Consider the following 18,159-nt stretch of genomic DNA (forward strand, 5'->3'; position numbering starts at 1 on the left):
CTGGAAGTTCTATTGCGACTCTGAACCGGCTAATAATAGGATCATATTATAATGGTTTGCCTAACTCGATGAATGTAGCTTCAATCCAAGCCTCGCTGCATTTTGATCGACTTATGGGTGACTTGGCATGATTGTTCAGAAACCTCTTTCCCAATTCAGCCTCGAAAGACCTTGCCGATCCAGTGTAATCCAAGTCTCACGATCAGAACATGTTAGCAAACATCCAAAGATACGACGGGTACTCCTGCAAAAACAGCTTCTTGTTGAATGGACAAAATGCTGACGCACACTGCATAAGCTCAAGTCAGTAATCTCTGCCGTTCCTTCGGCCACTACAACCTCATCCTAGAAGAAATTAGAATTGCTTGCACATATCATCTAGTTAGTCTCTTCTACCATCAGCCCACAAACATTGGCACAGGAAAGTCCAATATTTTCTCCCCTTATATCTAGTCATCCGTGACAGCGAAATGCTAAGGTCAAGGATTGTGCGTGTTGGCAATTTTGAAAGATTTTGGAGGAGCTCGTGCAAGATTGATTTAATGACAACTGTTTGGATATCCCAAAATTGCTTACTTCTGCTAGTTTTTCCTTCGTTTCTCCTCTTGGTTTTTTGCACTCCACTTACCTGAGAAATTTTGGTAGAATCATTTAGTTATCCGGATAAAACTAGTAGCTTGCTCTGTATGACCACCCAACAAACAACAGTGACAGAAACTCACTCTGGAACCATTCCACACTAGCTTCGGCATAATCAACCTGAAACTAGTCCCTTAGCAGCCTGCTTTATCCAGTGAAGTCCAAGAATCCAATTCCCAGGAACTTGAACAATGACTCATTGCAATAGAGCTCTCCTCTGTATCTGCAAAGAGAGAAGAGTTTCATCAAGAGGCACGTAAATTTCCTCTTTCATTATTCCGCTTTCTTTTTTCTTTTCAAGTTCATGTGTAATATGAGCTTCCACAAAATCAAGCTGGATTCTTTCCTGTGCCAATGTATATGACCAAAAATTGATAAAAAGTACAGCAACTGAATCTGAAGTTATGGATTATCTGGAGAATGAGGTAATCTTCCCTTTAACTGTTTAAAAATGACTTCTTCGGGTTAGAAAAATGTTAGTTGAACATACTGATACCTAGAACTTGCCCCAGTCTGAGTATTTTCATATTGCGCACTTTTGAGAAAGGTGTCATATCCATCGGAAATCGATGTGGCACACAATTGGGTTTTCACACAGTTAGAGTTAATTACCTCAGACATGTCGACAATAAACTTCCCCGGTGATGGACCTGGGAGAGGAGCGACATCTCCTCAGAGCAAACTCCATTACTTCTCGAAATTTCACAACATTCCTGCACTCGACCACATTGTGAATTCATCCATCTCTCCATCGCTTGAATCAGTCATATTTTGTTTACAGAATTGAGCATGAACACTTGGAAACATCTGAAGATGTGGTTCGCGGAGGAGACTGAATGTCATTCAAACCTGCAAGATAGTTTGTACTATCGAGGTAAGCTAATAGACGAAATCATATCCAAACTGATATCAGCAAAGCATCCAAAGACGTAGTTCAATTCCTGTTAGTTTTTGAATTTAGGTAAGCTAACAGATGTTAGCTTGTGTGACAGGATGGCAATATATTCATTCTAACAGCAGCAACTTACTTCTAGAGCCGAGCTCATGCCAAAAGTCTGGAGACCCTATAGCTACTGAGGATAGCAGTTGTTGGTCTCCATCATTGATTCTTCTGTATCTGTTTCCATTACATCTTCCTAGTACAATAGAAAATAGATTAGCCTTCCCCAAGAATTGTAGCATAAGAAAATTTAAATATCATCTAATCCATCTGCTTCTAAGTTCGAAACATTACAATGCTTCAATTTGTACTTAATGTGTAACATAACTTATATCCCTTCATATATGAGTAGATTACTCCCCTCGGTTACCCATCACTGTGAAAACCGCTTATGCAAACATTTGCTAGTACATCTACCATAATCCATAGAGTTACTAGCTTTTGACAAATATCTATAAAAATAACTTGATGAACTCGACATAATTATCCATCGATGTAGCTTATAACGAATATGTACCTATTATATACATACATATTTCACCCACATTTTATTGGCTACTTTGTATTTTACTCCAATCAGATCCAGCTATCAGGAAAATAAAACAATATGTTCAGCTGTTTGATTAGATAAGCAGATCTCATGAATTATATGTTTTCTACAGGCATCTCTCTTTCTTTTGAGAATTCATTTCTCCACAATTGCGTCTATGCGTCTAAGATAAACAAGCCCATTCCTTGAGGGTAGATATTCTGTAATTGAAATTTAGCTTGACTCAAGTGACATTTAGTTCGATCAAAAAAGAAGATGAGATAATGTTAGGATCTCATCTTCTACCTTAGATTCATTTCTCCACAGACGGATTCATGCATAATTGAAAGAAAATTTCAGGTTAGTTTGGTTTGTAGGAACAATTATTTTTTCGTTTTACCACAAATTTCTCTAGAGAACCGTAAAAATTTGAAAAATAAGTGAAGGGTAGAAGGAAGACGCACTGTGTTGAATGTCTTCCTCATCCCGCCAAAAATCATCTCTCTGTATTCCCCGTAATCGAACTCACGGCCCTTAGTATCTGGTAAATCCGCGCAATCCGATACATATATCTTGCATTCATTCGGTATCTTTGAGTTGGATACATTAGTCAACATCTCCAATGATCCCCACGATTTGAGTTTCAAGTAATTCAAAAGCTCCAATTCTTCGAGCCTCTGAACAACCGGTAGCCTAGTGCACTAGAAGAAACGTAAAGCCTTCAGCTTTATCGCGTTTGATAAACCATACAACCCTCCTAGGAAATAGCACCTTTCAACGTCAAGTCTCTCCAATGATTCCATCGTATCGAGAAATCGAATTTCGAGTAGCTTTGGACAGCCTGAAACTGTCATTTTACGGAGCTTCCTCAAGCTTGATGAAATAACCGACAATCCCTCGAGAATCATGCACTTTCTCACAGCCAAATCTCTCAAAAGTTCAAGCCCATCGAGTCGAATTTCCCTCGGTTGCGAGCGATCAAGGCACAAACTGGACAAATTTTTCAAGTCGGAAAATTGTGGTCCAACAACTACTGAGTTGAACCTGCCCATGCCATATAAAGTGAGTTCTCTAAGCCGAGCTAGGCAAGCCAAATCCGTTAATGGAATAGGAACATAAAAAAGGTCCCAGCTCAACTTCTCCAGCTTATATAACTTTTTAACCCATTGCAATTGACGAGTTTGCATCGGCATTGATTCCCAAGAAAGTCCTCGTCCCAATCTGTTAGCCAGAAACAATTCCATTAGATTCGTGAGATTACTAAGATTCAGAACTAATCGCAATGATGTCGATTGAACACGTAGGCAGTTCAAACTCGAGGGAAGCTTTGGCAACTCTTGAAGCTCATTACAATATGTTAAATCTAGCTGTTGGAGTTGCGTGAGTGAATTGATTGTCGTCGGCACTGCACAAACATGAGTATATGATATATCTAGGATACGTAGAGACAATAGTCCACCAATTTCAGATGGAAGTTCGCCTGCAAGGAGTTCACAAAATTGGGCATTGAGCTCCTCCAACCTCTCTAGCATTCCAATACAGGCAGGTAACTTCCTTATCGAACTCCTTTCCATCCTCATCACCCTCAATTGCTTGAGATTTTTTATCGAATCCGGTAACTCTACAATGCTTGTCTACGAGATATACAACTTTTGTAATGATGTCAAGTTGCCTATTGATTCTGGAAGCTCCCTCAAACTTCCGCATCGATGGAGTGAAAGGAACTCGAGTTGCGTAAACTCTCCAATAGAAATTGGAAGTTCCATAATTGATGTGTATGATAGATCAAGGGATGACAGGTGTTTTGCATTGCCAATGGAATCAGGTAAACTTGTAATGTTAGTTTTGGATATATCTAACTCAGACAATGATGCTAATTTCCCAACAAAAAATGGAAGTTTCTCCATCTTGTGGCATTGGTTGATAGAGAGGTGCTTCAAATTCACCAGCCCTCCAATCTCTTCAGGCAAATGGCTAAGACTCTTACACTAGCTAATGTCCAAGTGAGTAAGACATTTTAGCTTCCCAATAGAGGAGTCAACTTCTTGCAGGTTTGAACAGTAACAAAAAGACAGTCTCTCCAAACTCAAGATTCCGGAAAAGTCCGGAGTCCGTTTCAATCCTATACATTCGGAGAGAGAAAGAACTTTCAATTGATTTGCCATCGGCAAAAGTTGTTGAAATATTATCGGAGAGGATAAAAGGGAGAATACTATGTTGACAGAACAAAAGTATGAATTCACACCTTCAAAATGTTCCATCCACCCCAGTTTTCGGTGTTTTTATTGTCTGAAAGTTCAAAAACTACTAGATTTTTCAAGTGCAAATTGGCCATTTCATGATCTAGAGGAGGAGAATACCAAGAAAGCCATCTTAGCTCTAGGAGATAATTGTTGATGTCTCCAGCAAAAGTCGTTGCTCTTAACTTGAGGAATTTCAGATTAGGCATCCTCTCAAGTTCTTCATCCACAATGCTGATGGGATCCGAAAGATGTTCATCTGCATTGAGTGCTTGAACTTTATCCTTTCTCTGCCAGTAGAAACCTTCAATGAGTATGAGCTTGTAAACACTAAATTGAAATTTCCAAAAGGAAACTTTTAAATGAGAAGTGAGAAAATAATCATATTGTCATTAATATATGGATCCTACTTTTTGCTTTACCTCTTTTGACCTTACTGCTTCAAGAGCGTCTTTGCCATTACACAACCTACTGCGCCCTCTCGGATTTTGGGTACATTCATGGCGAACGATTTCTCTTCCAAGGTCTCTCAGGTGATCATGCATCCATATTTGATCCTCACTAACAATTTTAATTAGACACAAATCAGTAAGTTTTTTCAACGAGCTATTTGGATATAAACGGCACGCATCCCAAAAATAGGTTGGCCATGATTTCTCTTCATATATGAAGAAGCATGCGATATCAAGAAAAATTTCTTTTTCCTCGTCTCCTAATGCATCATAACTGATCTTCAACTTATCCCAGACTTCGTTATGAGGTACATTCAACCTTTCTAGCATTTCTTTCCATACTTCCTCTTTTTGGTGACGAAGATAGAAACCTATGACCTCAAGAGCCAACGGGAGTCCCCCGGTTGTAGACACAACTTCTCGAGAGAGACTCTGAAGAGCATAGGGAGGAAAGATATTGTTAAAGGTATGCAAACTGAAAAGCTCTAGCGCTTTGTCATGATCCATTTGCTTTACTTCATAAGCTAAGATTCCCTCCTCTTCATCCAGAATCCGTTCATCCCTGGTTGTAGTGATAATCCTGCTCCCGGAACAAAATGTGTCGAGTCCCCCCACTAGTTTCTTAAGTTGTTCTTTCTTGTCTAGATCATCTAGAACAATGAGAACTTTTTTAGAACCAGCTCTCCCTCTTATGCCATGTATCCATTCTTCAGTGTTGGTAAGAGTGCCTACAAATCTAGAATCAAAGATGTCGGACTCCAATTGTTTCTGCAGATCAACTAGGCCATTTCTGTTTGACGATTCTCGGATGTTCTCGATGAAGCTGCATTGGCCATCAAAGCGAAGACATAATTTGTTAAAAACAATCTTAGCCAAAGTGGTTTTACCAATGCCCCTCATTCCATGGATTCCAAGGAAACGCACAGCAGGGATAGAGTCAACATCTAACAACTCCATTATGGCTTCAACTTGTCCGTCTACCCCAACCAATTTGCTGTCCAGATGTACTTGTTTTACTTTCAGCTTAAGCAAAACCTCTCTTACAACGAGTTCAATAACTTCACCGTATCTGCCACAAACCAAACACTTTTAGTAAAGAAAACAAAATAACAATCTCACTACTACTTCCTAGCAGATAGCATTTGAGTTGGATCGCTGTTTCTAGTCCTACGTAAGTTCTATAAAACCAGAAAAATTTTGGAGTGATACTCCGCAGGATGTGATCGGTGTTAAGCCGATAAAACGTTTCTAAGGAAGAAGATGTTTCTATACGGACATCATTCTTGTTGGAGTTGGCGAATACTTCGGGGACCCTTGTTTCTTACATCGGGTACGCCCACGTGAGCTTAGGGAAACTGAAGTGTTACCCAACGACATGTGACCCCTACGCGCGGGATGCGGGGGTTCGGGGGCAGCGCCCCCGACACGGGTGTCCCGCTGTCCCGTCAGCGGGCGGGGGTTCGGGAGCAGCGCCTCCCGACGGGGGTTCCGCTGCCCGGTCAGCAAGCGGGGGTTCGGGGGTAGTGCCCCCGAAACTTCTACGGGTTTGGGCTTTTATTTAAGCTGACCCGTATGGTTGGGATTAAGAGATTTAGGTTTTTTAGCCCGTTTTTGGGCATATATATTTTGCTCGGTTTTATCATTGTAATTCGCGAATTGGCTGTAAACCGAAAAATATAGTGAAAATCTTTTTGCAGGACGTAGCCCTAATCTTGGGATGAATCTGGGTAATCTCGTGCATCATTCCAATTTTTCTTGATTCTTTGTGTGATCGTCTGATTCGGTTCCGATAAGCCCTTTCAATTCTATAATTAGATTACTATCACTAGCCAAAATAGCCCTGCTTAAGTATGGGAATCAGTGAAGTGGCTCTCGCTTTTGGTGAGAATTGAAATTTCCTGCTCATATACCAAAAAACCTGTTTGTGTAGGACGCATTGACCAATATATGATATCAAATTTGGAAGGCCTCCAGCTTGTTTTCACCGCCACTTACGGTTTCCCTTGGACTTCCCATCTCTTGATCTCACCCACTTTTCTCAGAGCCGCCTTCCACCGTTGCCTGATCTCGTTGCCGTGCCTCCGTTCGTGCTTCTCCAAGTCCTCCGCGTACAGTTCCGTCCTGAGCCTGACGTTGGAAGGCGTGACGTCGAAGAAGATGGGTAGGATCGCTGGCTTCCCGGTCAATTCGTTGAGCTCCGTCACACGAGTGAGCTCGCGCAGGCACCAAGGGTTCGAAGCGTAACCTCTGGAGAGGACCGGTATACAGATCCTGGAGTCGCCAACCGCTCTCAGGAGATCGTCCATCCGATCACCGACATGAAGCTCTTCGCTGTCTCTATAGGCAACGATGCCCTGGCCGACCATGGTCCGGTAGAGGCAATTGGTGAAGGTGTTGTGAGTGTCGGGCCCTCTGAAGCTCAGGAACACGTCGTGCTTGGTCGCTGACGCACCAGAACCACTGGTTGTTGCTACCAAGTTTTGGTCGCCTACTCTTTTGGCTCTGGTTTTTGCTTGCTCGGTCTTGGAGCTGCGTCTTCGGTTGTGTGAAAATGTGGAAATGATGTGAATGCACAAACCGATTACAAGGAATCCGCCAAAAGCCTCTTCCTCGAAATTGACCCATACCCACGTCCGGATCGAGTTTTTGGTCCGGATCGGCATTCAATGCTTAAATTAAACGTCTCCGTTCATACAAGGACGTTTTGACCCTGTCAAACTCGAAAAAGTCAAATCCAATTCGTCGTAAAACTAAGCTGGGGTGCCAAACCCATAACAAGTCACAAATGAGTGACCACATTCAGCGAACCATCGCCGATAGCTGAGTAACTCAACTGCTCAAGCAACGACATGAGCTCCAACCAGAAGATGAATTGCAATTGCCCAATTATCCAAAAAAAGAAAAGAAAAGAAGAGAAAAGAAAAATAATTCAAAGACATTAAAATATTATTAGAAGTTTTTTACGTCAATGCCGGTCTTAGCGCTGGCCGGTCAAAGTTGGTCAGATGAACTAAATTAGCACAAATGCAAAAGGTTTAGGACTGAATTGGAATAATTAAAAGGTTTAAGGTTAAATTGGTAAAAGTGCAATAGACTTAAGACTTTTTAACAATTTTTACAAGGGGAATACGTGGGACAAGGAAGAAGCAACCAAGGGCGTAAGAAAACAAAGGAGATAAAGAGCAGGAAAAGGAGAGAGGGAGTGTAGAATAAAATAGAGAGATGTAATGAATGGAGGAAAGAATGAGAGGAAAAGGGAAGAAGAAAATATAGAGTGAGCGAAGTAACCGTGCGCGGTAAAGATTCGAACCTTAAATCATTTAACTGGAAATTTTGTTGTTGTTGAGATGTAAATTCAGATCTGATCGAATTATGAGTAATGAATTGTCGGGCTCTCTCGATAGAAGCTTACCTCAAGCTGCCAGTATTGAAATAAAGAAGTCTCTTTTATTTTTTTCCCTTCAAGTTCTTCAATGAAATGTGCCCCGTTGCATAATTGGACGTGGAGAACATGTTTAGAAGGGTGGATCAACATGCCGGAGTCTAATTAGTAGGAATAAGTTTTGTCGACGTGCGAACCGGGCGAGTCCTCGACTAAACGGTAAAGGGCCCAATTGCTATGGGCGAAAAGCACGCCAAAAACTGAAATCGTCGGAGGTTTGTCCGCTGAGGATCTCCAATGCCCAGGTCAATGTATTTTTCCAAAAGGAGAGGCTAAAGAGAGAGAGAGAGCATACATTGCCAAAGGACATTTGCATCCTGCAGAGGAAGATCGTGGGCTTACTATACTGCGCTTATTCGCAAGGTGGTGTGCTCTATGAGCTTTGACCTTACCTATTGGGCCCAATATTTCTTATATTCGTCAAGCTTGGCCCAACCAATGAGATGAATAGTTCAGAATTCTCTTCTTATTGGTGCGTTTGCTTCACCGAAAACATTTTTCTCGGAATTCAGTTTCCAGAAAATCATTTTCTCAGAAAATGATTTATTTTTATTTTTTTGGCAATATGTGATGAAAGACGTTTTCTTATGTTTGATTTTCATTGGAAAATAATTTCACTTTCATGATTTTATCTTAGGCAAAAAAAAAAATGAATTTTTTAATTATATTTTATATTCTGTATTTTATATTAAAAAATGCTTAGCTGGCTATCCCACCAAGTGAGACGGTGGGAAGGTCAACTAATGATCGCAAATCTGTTTATTGAAATCTAATCTCTTGCTGATCCGGCTTCATCATTTTGACTCCACTTTCATTTTTTTTCTTTTTTCTTTTACTTTTATATATTTTTATTGTAAGCTGAATTTAGAAGACAAGGTATACAAGATAATTATGTTTTTTTTAGTTATTAAGAATTGAGGAAAGCTAAGATGACATTCTGTGAGAGTGACGGGCTCACGCGCACCACATATCTGTATGCTTGTCGCCTAAAAGTCCATGCTGACATGTACACACCAAATATCTGCGTGATATACTTGTTAATTGGATATGTTTCATTAGAACTTTTATTGTGTGAACCCTATTATAACTTTGTCTTCTAATTTTAGCTTACAATAAAAACATATAAAAGTTAAAAGAAAAGAAAACGCCGGGGGGGGAGGTTGTGGGGGGTGTGGGTGGCGGCAAGGGGGAAGAGGAAGAATTGGGCAATAAAACCGATGAAACCGGACTAGCAAGTGATTTGGATTCAACAAACGATATTTGAGGTCATTAGTTGACCGTCCCACCATCACACTTGGTAGAACAGTCGGCTCAGTTGCTAATTCTATATTTTTATATTTCTTTCTTATTTTTTCATTTTATCTTCTTCCTTCTTCCTTCTTCCTTATGCGACGCAATGGCCATGGAGCTCATTGGTGGAAGGCAAGATCGAGGCTCGCCGGATCTGCTCGAGGTCGCCAACGATCCTAAATGCCGCCGGATCTATTCGAGGCCACTAGATATGGGGGTGCATTTTACCTTGAAACCCAACCTTCTTCTCCTCTTCGTCCATAGTCTTGCTCCCCAACACCGGCAATTAGGCATGACCACGGGCCGTGAACCGCCGGTCCCGGTTTAGAACCGCATGTTTTTGTTTCGGGGGGGAGAGGGGGAAGAGCCACGGCTCTTTCCCTAATTTTTTTTTTGGCCGGTTTGGAACCGGCTCAGAACCGTTGGTTCCTAATTTTTTAAAATCGGAACCGGCCCATGAGAGGCCGGGCCGGTTCCGCACCCAAACCAGCCCGTGGCCATGTCTACTTGCAATTGAGATAATGGCTGGGGCCTAAGAGTGCAAGGCCACCAGATCCGACATCCGAGCTCGTGCGAAGCCGATGAACTTGAGGCTCGTGGTCCTCGAGCGAGGCTCATCGAGACTAGGCAAGCCTTGAGCTAGCCGAGGCCGACAACCTCGAGGCCGCCGGATCCGATGGCCTCAAAGCTCACCGGTGGCCGCGGCCTACCAATCGGGAGGGAAGTCGCGACTAAAACTCGAAATTTCAAATTTTAGGTTAATGAATTACCATATTAATTAATTAAATTAACTAACCTAACTCGAATACTCCCAAGTTATACCGAATCGTAACTTATGGTTCAAGTGATTATCTTACAAAAGATTTCTAATTTTTCGGAGCCGTCACTAATCATTTTTTGATAGGTCGATTAGAAACGTAGGTAAATTAATAGGAGAACTAATTACTTCTACGAACCGGAGATATTAAGTTCGGGACTTAGTTACATTAATTTTTTAATTAATGCCATTTCAGTACCAATTTCATGAAAAATGTTCAATTTGGCAATTTTTGATGAATTTCGACTTAAGGCTCAAAGGTGCATTGTTTTTATAGGTTTTCTTTTTATGATTTTTGTATTTTTTTTATTTTTGAAATTAAAAATCAATGGAAAATGAGAGTGAAGTGGTTCAAGATTATCTTAAAATTTTCGAATTTAATTTGCATTAAGCCCCAACATTTAAGAAAATCTCTTAACCCTAAGCCTACATGTTTTAAAGATTGAGATGGATTTGAAAAGATTTTCATTCAAAGATGCAATCCATAAGATAGGATTTCCAGAAAATCCTATCTATCTAAAGATTATGAGATGTGCTTTTTAAGAAAGCATATTCTTGCTATATCTTTTTTTCAAATTTTTTTTTTTTGAGATTTTGTGAGAGGATTTAAATATGAGCCATGAAGATTTCTTTTTTTAAAATTTTCGAATTTTCTGGATTTTTTTTTTATGATTTTCGATATTTATGAATGAACTTAAATTCAAATTACAAATCTTGTAGTTTAAAGGTAGTTATCTCAAATGCTTTCAAATTAAGTTTCGATCTGAAGCCCGACTCGGCATTACAGAAGTGCCGTTGATATGTCCTATAAGCCTACGACCTGTAATGGTCAAGAATGTCCATTGAGACCATATCAAATAATTTGTGCCGTCAAGCTTCATGGGGATCGCAACAAAAGTAATATAATCTATACGACCATCTCTGGTAGGTGTAGAGCCGAACCCTCAAACATTATGTCTTACAAGTCTATTCGAAAAGGGTGAAAGGAATAATCAAACCACCAAAAACTTGCCAAAAAAGGCCAAAAACTTGGAACAAAGTCCTCTGTTAATAGTATGAATTTGTCCTCCAAAAATCAGCCAAATCGGATCAAGGGAAGGCAAAAAATCGATTTTTTTTTCGGGGTTTTGAAAACCTGAAAAAACAATCGATAATTCTCCACGGATTGCAGTACTTTGGTCTTCGCAACGAGAAAATTATAGGCTAGCGGCAAGGCAGAAACAATTTCAATTAAGAAGATCCAAATAATCGCATAAGTTTTAATTTATCTCATAGAGGTGTGATTTAAGGCAAACACTAGATTCAAAGAATCACCTCATAAGTGCTGCTCTATGTTGTGAAAGAGAGCCAAAAAAAAAAAAAAGTGAGAAGGAACTGTGGTGGGAGAGGGGGAAGGCAAGAAGAGAGAGAGAGAGAAAAGAACGCTTGCTTAGAGAAGAAATTAGGGTTAGGGTTTCAATTCAGCCCTTGAACTAATACCATATTGAGAGAAAAAACTAAACTGAATGCTTGGTTAGGTCAATATGACCCCAAGCTATCTATTTACAATAAAGTCAAAAAGGCCAAGAATTACAATATTGCCCTTATTGCTGTTATTCAGAAAATAATAAAGAAAAATAGACAAATATGCCCTCATCGGCCAAATATTCTCAACAGATCTTCACCAAGGGAATGAGTTAAGCGAATAAGTTAGCAAATCATCGAAGCAGAGTAGATTTCATACGCAAATTGCGTTCCTGTTTCCGGGAAACTTGTCCTTCGACCCCCAACGCACTTGAGTATTCCAAGAAGAGTGCAAGTATTCTCTTGGAGCAATCGATTTAGCTTTTATACCCTCAACCATAAAGCATAGAGATCCATTCAGCTTATCCTGACTCCACGTCTGCATTTTCCTGCATTCTCGCATGAGCTATCCTCCTTCGTTGAATAAACCAGAAGGGCTTGCAGATACATTCTAATATGCCTATGGAACAGTCAATGCTGTCGTTCTCCGCCGTTGAATCTTCCAAATCTGGACAAACAATGCTGTCGTTCTGCTCCGTCAAATCTTCCAAATCTGAATAATCAATGTGTCGTTCTCCGTTCTCCGCCGTTGAATCTTCCAAATCTGGACAAACAATGCTGTCGTTCTGCTCCGTCAAATCTTCCAAATCTGGACAATCAATGCTGTCGTTCTCCTTCGTCAAATCTTCCGAATCTTTCTCCATTTCATCCTCCTAGAACAGGAAAAGATGAATTAGTCTTCTACCTATATTGGAGGACAAGAAAATGCAACTATGATCTAATCATCATGCCGTTAAGTCCAAACATCACAATCGTTTGCTTCACAAGCATTCGTGAACCTGTAGGGCAAAGCCAGTCACACAAACAAGCGTATGACAGCACAATCATCGGGCATGAGAGGATCGACGATTGCTTAAGATTAACATGTGCCAATTACAGAGTCTACCGTCACTAGCATGACAAAATTGATCCGTAGCTGCAATGACTACGGTCAAGTGGGTTAGACGACACATTCATGAGTTACCATCCAGCTAACAATTAAAGATGCAATGCACGTTCTTACACCAACATGTCGACGAGCCCGCAATGTCGTTGCACTAAATGTATAAACACTGCTCCTCATCTTATTTGGTACAGGTTTATTTACTTCCAATGAAAATTCTCGATAAACAATGGTTGCTGTGGCTGTCTTTTTCAAATGTTCATAATTAATCAAGAAGTACGTCGGGGAGAAAGAGAGAGAGAGATATCTATATTTATGTGTGAAATGTTCAGTCAACCTTTTCAACGAATAACACCAGAAACTTGCCAAGGCTCCATGAACAAGAGAAAAAGGCAAAAATTGGGTGAGCCATGAAAAAAGTAAAAAAAAAAAAAAAAGTGAAAAAAGATATACCAAAACTGAGTTAGCTTCAAATATATTTTTCTATAAATTAATCTCTTTTTGCGTTAAATTTCAGAGGAAAAGTGTAGTTTTAAGATATATTTATTCGGACAATCAAGATCGTTTTCATGTTTATACAAAGGATCTTTATTTTGTCAATGTAAGAGAAAGTTTTACGTACTCACCGTTAGATGGTTGACAGGTGGAAGAATTCAAATTACATAACCAACTCATAACACACGTGTCCACTATAAAATTGACGGAATGTTTTTTGTATTCTAAACGAACCACTACATGCCAAGAGGTTATGAGACAGATGGAGAGACTAAGGAAGAGAACGAAAGAAGGGAAAATGACGGAAAGTCATGCCTACTATATGCGTTTACGAAAAATAAAAATATAAAATGAAGGGAATGGTAGAAGGAAGGCGCACCTCGTTGAATGTCTTCCCCGTCCTCCCAAGAATCATCTCTCTATAATCCCCATAAGGGATATTACAGCTTGATAATTTCGCACAACGCGATATTGATATCGTGCATTCATTTGGTATCTTTGAGTTGGATACATCAATCAACCTTTCCAACGATCCACAACAGACTACAAACAAATAACTCAAAAGCTCCAATTCTTCAAGGCCCTCAACAACCCGTAGCCCATCGCACGTGTCGATCTTTAGGGTCTTCAGCTTTTTCAAGTTTGATAAACCACACAACCCTCCCGGGGGACCGCACCATCCCACTTGAAGTTCCTCTAATGATTCCATCGGACTGCGAAATCGAATTTCAAGTAGCTTTGGGCAATCCCAAACTGTCATTTTACTGAGTTTCCTCATGCTTGATGAAATAACTGGCAATCCCTCGAGAAACCGGCAACATTCCACCTCCAAATCCCTCAACAGTTCAAGCCCGTCAAGTTGAATTTCCCTACATGGAGAGCGATAAAGACGTAATTTTGACAGATTTTTCAAGTAGGAAAGTTCTGGTCCAACAACGACCGAGTTGAAACTATCCATGCCAGAATAAGTGAGTTCTCTAAGTCGAGGATGGCAACCCAACCCCATTGATGGCAAGGGAACCTCCGGAAGATGCAATTCCACTAGATTCGTGAGGTTACTGAGATCCGAAACTAACCGCAATGATGTCGATTGAACATGTAGACAGTTCAAACTCGAGGGAAGCTCTGGCAACTCTTGCAGCTTGTTACAACCACTTAAATGCAGCTCTTGGAGTTGCGTGAGGGAATTGATTGCTGTCGGCACTACGCTAACACGAGTATATGATAAGTCCAGGATTCTTAGACACGATAGCTTGCCAATTTCAGCGGGAAGTTCGCCTTCAAGTCGTCTACAACCATTGGCATTGAGCTCCTCCAACCTCTCTAGCATTCCAATACCGGCAAGTAACCTCCTTATCGCACAACCTTGTATCCTCAACACCTTCAATCGCTTGAGATTTTCTATAGAATCGGGCAACTCAACAATGGGTGTACCCGCAAGATCCAACTCCCGTAATGATGTCAAGTTGCCTATTGATTCTGGAATCTTCTGCAACCCTTCACACATAGAGAGCGAAAGGAACTCGAGTTGTGTAAGCACTCCAATAGAAATTGGACGTTCCACAATTGACTTGCCTGATAAAACAAGGGATGACATGTGTTTTGCGTCATCAATAGGGTCCGGTAAACTTGTAAGGCTTGGGCATGATATTCTTAACTCAGATAGTGACACTAACTTCCAGATAGAGTATGGAAGTTTCTTCATGCTGTTGTACGACCGGATAGAGAAGTGCTTCATCTTTACCAGTCCTCCAATCTCTTCAGGCAAATTTCGAAGACTCTCGCAAAAAAAAATGTCCAAGTGAGTAAGATCTTTTAGCTTCCCAATAGAGGAGTGAACTTCTTGCAAGTTATCATTCATGGAAAGAGACAATCTCTCCAAACTCGGGCATCCGGAAAAGTCGGGAGTCCATTTCAATTTACTACATCGTGAGAGAGAAAGATCTTTTAATTTGTTTGCCATCTGCAAAAGTAGCTAAAAAATTATCGGGGAGGATCAAAGAGAGAACGCTATGTTGAGATAACAAGAGTACAAATTCACACCTTCAAAATGTTCCATCCACCCCGGTTTTCGCCGTAGTCAACGTTTGAAAGTTCTAAAACGGCTAGATTTTCCAAGTGAAAATTGGCCATTGTACAACGCAGAGGAGAATACCAAGACAGCCATCTTAGCTCCTGGAGATGATTGTTGATGTCTCCAACAAAAGTCCCCGCTCTTAACTTGAGGAATTTCAGATTAGGCATCCTCTCAAGTTCTTCTTGAGTAATGCAGATGGGATCCGAACGATGTTCAAATAGATTGAGTGCTTGAAGTTCACCCTTTCTCTGCCAATAAAAAACCATCTATGAGAATGAGCTTGAAAACATTAACTTTGTTATTCATAGTTGCCAAAAGGAATCTTTTGAATGGGAAGTAGGAAAGCAATTGTACGGTGACTAACGTAAGAAACCTACTTTTACCTTACCTCTTTCAACCTTACTGCTGTCAGAGCTTCTTTGTCATCCCACAACCTTCTGCGCCTTGTCGGATACTTGGTACATTCTTGGCGAACGATGAATCTTCCAAGGTCTCTCAGCTGGTCATGTATCCATATACTACCATCCCCAAATGTATGCATATTTATGGTCGAATCCCTAACAATTTTAACTAGGCACAGATCATTAAGTTTTTTCAATGAGATGTGTGGGTATAGATCACAAGCATGCCAAAAATAGGTTGCTCGTGACTTCTTTTCATCCATGAAGAAGCATGCGATATCGAGAAAAATTTCCTTTTCCACATCATCTAATGCATCGTAACTTATTTTCAACTTCTGCCGGACTTCATCAATTGGTACATTCTTCAACCTTTCCGGCATTTCTTTCCAAATTTCCTCATTTTCGCGACGAAGATAGGAACCTATGACTTCAAGAGCCAATGGGAGTCCCCCCGTTGCATATACAACTTCTCGAGAGAGAATCTGATGAGTATCGGGAGGAGAGGCGTTGTCAAAGGCATGCAAACTGAAAAGCTCTAGTGCTTTACCTTGATCCATTTGCCTTACTTCATAAGTTAAGATTCCCTCTACTTCGTCCAGAATCGTTTTATCCCTTGTTGTAACGATGATCCTACTCCCCGAGCCAAAAGTGTTAGGCCCCCCCACCAGTTTCTTCAGCTGTTCTTTCCTGTCTAGATCATCTAGGACAATGAGAACTTTCTTAGAACCAGCACTCCTCTTTATGCTCTCTATCCCTTCATCAGCGTTGATAAATTTTTCGACAAATCTAGAATCAGAAATGTCGGTTGCCAACTTTTTTTGCACATCTTTTAGGCCATTTCCGATTGACAATTCTCTGATGTCCCCAATGAAGCTACATTGGCCATCAAAGCAGGGACATAATTTATTGAAAACAATCTTAGCGAGAGTAGTCTTACCGATCCCACCCATTCCCCAAATTCCAACGAAACGCACACCAGCGCTGGAGTCAACATCTAACAACTCCATTATGGCCTCTACTCCTTCGTCTACCCCAACCAATTTGCTGTCCAGATGTACTTGTTTTACTTCCAGCTTACGCAGAACCTCTTCCACAACGAGTTTAATAACTTCACCGTGTCTGTCACAAACCAAACACTTTTAGTAAAAGGAAAACAAAATAACAATCTCACTACTACTTCCTATTTCTGAGAAAGAAGATATTTCTTTGCGGACCAAATTACAGACGTCATTCTAGAATTTCATCAAAGTCACTCACAGAACTATCATTAGCCACAATGACCCTGCTTATTTATGAGAATTCGTGGATTGGCTTTTTTTTTTCCCCTGATGAAATTTACTGCTCATGTACCAAAAAACCGGTTTGTATATGATGCAGCGACCAACATACTTCATATCTAATTTCGAGCCACTAGCTTGTTTTCACTCCTACTCAAAAGAACACGGAGAGAATAGCGTATCGACTGAAGCTTGAAAAAAGTTACAAGCATTTACTTACGGTTTCCCTTGTACTTCCCATCCTACGATCTGACCCACTTTTCTCAGAGCCGCCTCCCACTGTTCCTTGCTGTCGCCTCCCGCCCTCTGCTCGTACTTGTCCAAGTCCTTCACGTACAGTTCCGTCTTGAGCTTGACGTCAGAGGCCGAGACGTCAAAAAAGATGGGTAGGATCTCCGGCTTCCTAGTCGATTCATAGAGCTCCATCATACGAGCGAGCTCACGGAGGCACCAAGGGCTCGAAGCGTAGCCTTTGGAGAAGATCGGTATGCAGATCTTGGAGTTGCCGACTGCTCTGAGGAGATCGTCGATCCGGTCACCGGCGTGGAGCTCTTCGCTGTCTCTGTAGGCAAAGATCCCCTGGCCGACCATGGTCCGGTAGAGGAAGTCGGTGAAGTTGTTGCGAGTGTCGGGCCCTCTGAAGCTCAGGAACACGTCGTACTGGGCTGCGGACGCGCCGGAACCACCGGTTGATGCCATTTTGCTTGCTCGGACTTTGCAGCTGCACAAACAGGAGGTGTAATGAAACCGTGTGGAAAGAGAGGACACTCAAAACGTCCCCGCAAAAGGGAGAGAGAAAAAGGGAGAAAGTTTAGTCGAAAGGACACGGAAGAGGAAAATGAGGGGCATAAGAAGACAAAAGGAAGAAAGAGGAGGGGGGCCCGGGACGAGGAGGAAGAGAAGAAAATAAGGGAGAGAGAGAATGAGTGTCGGAAAGCAGGAGAGGAAAAGAGAAAGACAGAAAGCAATATTTGTGAGCTTCGATCCTTTGAGAATTTGTGGCTAATATTAATCATCAAAAACTGCTATAATTGATAATTAATATTTATGATGCACAGTACTTACGATCTCAATCGTAAATTCAGATACTATCCTCGTGAAGATGGCTTGTTTT

The 18,159-nt window shown here is 41.0% G+C and overlaps 1 protein-coding gene and 1 long non-coding RNA gene across 2 annotated transcripts in view; both read right to left on the minus strand.

The window, feature by feature from the left end:
- Window positions 1-18,159, minus strand: part of LOC125314863 (disease resistance protein L6-like) — a 63,822-nt gene that overhangs the window by 21,041 nt on the left and 24,622 nt on the right. The window contains exon 3 of the mRNA XM_048278104.1: window positions 17,266-17,751. Within this exon, the coding sequence (XP_048134061.1) occupies window positions 17,266-17,744 (479 nt within the window). The 5' untranslated portion in view covers window positions 17,745-17,751. The remainder of the gene's footprint in view (window positions 1-17,265; window positions 17,752-18,159) is intronic.
- LOC125314555 lies at window positions 15,224-15,542 on the minus strand. The gene is made up of 2 exons (XR_007198022.1): window positions 15,334-15,542; window positions 15,224-15,253 (listed from the first exon to the last, which is right to left on the minus strand). It is a non-coding gene; the product is annotated as an uncharacterized LOC125314555 (long non-coding RNA).

The sequence above is a fragment of the Rhodamnia argentea genome, chromosome 4 (genome assembly GCF_020921035.1).
Source record: "Rhodamnia argentea isolate NSW1041297 chromosome 4, ASM2092103v1, whole genome shotgun sequence".
Lineage (NCBI taxonomy): Eukaryota > Viridiplantae > Streptophyta > Magnoliopsida > Myrtales > Myrtaceae > Rhodamnia > Rhodamnia argentea.